The sequence below is a fragment of the Seriola lalandi genome, unplaced genomic scaffold (assembly GCF_002814215.2).
Source record: "Seriola lalandi dorsalis isolate HSWRI2012SDOR001 ecotype SW California unplaced genomic scaffold, Sedor1 jcf7180001975748, whole genome shotgun sequence".
Taxonomy (NCBI): domain Eukaryota; kingdom Metazoa; phylum Chordata; class Actinopteri; order Carangiformes; family Carangidae; genus Seriola; species Seriola lalandi.
The window spans coordinates 1-733 of record NW_019446414.1 but is presented as its reverse complement, the minus strand read 5'-3'; the positions used below and the strand labels follow the sequence as shown (position 1 = coordinate 733).

Below are 733 nucleotides of genomic sequence, written 5' to 3'. Positions count from 1 at the left end.
TAATAATATAAAATACGTCTTCATGGGGGGAACAAATGTCCACATGTCTATGGAGTAGATGTAGCAGAACTAGATGGTCCAGGTTTCCTGCAGGGTATCAAACATCAGAGGTTATTATTACACTTTCATGTTATAAACCAAGTGTCAGGAAATCCAAGGCGAAGGTGTAACTGAGCTCAGCAGGTGAGTCATTGCCAGTCACTTCTCAGTAATCAGTCGGAGCTGAGTGGTGACAGCAGTCAGTCACTTACCACCTCAGGTGACTCATCCTGGAGAAACCTGATCTGTGTCTTCAGGTGACTACGAGCGTCGGAGAAATGAAGGCACCGAGGTGACCCTGAAGGTCATCAAGTACTTCAAACACCCAAACTACGACAGCAGGACGGTGGACAACGACATCGCCCTACTGCGTCTGGAGACCCCCGCCCCGTACTCTGAGTACATCCTCCCCGTTTGCCTGCCAGGACGCGAGATGGCCGAACGCGTGCTCCACCTCAACGGCACTATGACCGTGGTGACCGGCTGGGGCAATACTGACGTGGAAAGCAAAACGTTCAGCTCTGCGCTCAACGTCATCAAGATCCCGCTGGTCAGCCGCAGCGTCTGCACCCAGCAGATGTTCAACAACGTCTCCGACAACGTCCTCTGCGCCGGGTTCCTCGGACAGAGCATGGACGCCTGTGAGGGCGACAGCGGAGGACCGATGGTCACTCTGTACCAAGACACCTGGTTC

At 53.3% G+C, this 733-nt stretch overlaps 1 protein-coding gene across 1 annotated transcript; it reads left to right on the top strand.

Moving 5' to 3' along the window:
- Positions 1–214: 214 nt before the first annotated feature.
- Positions 215–730, top strand: LOC111655804 (vitamin K-dependent protein C-like; the record flags this gene model as incomplete). Its single annotated transcript, XM_023407325.2, has 1 exon — positions 215–730. A coding segment is annotated over exon 1 (258 nt), but the record flags the coding sequence as incomplete, so codon positions are not given.
- Between the last annotated feature and the right edge of the window lie 3 nt (positions 731–733).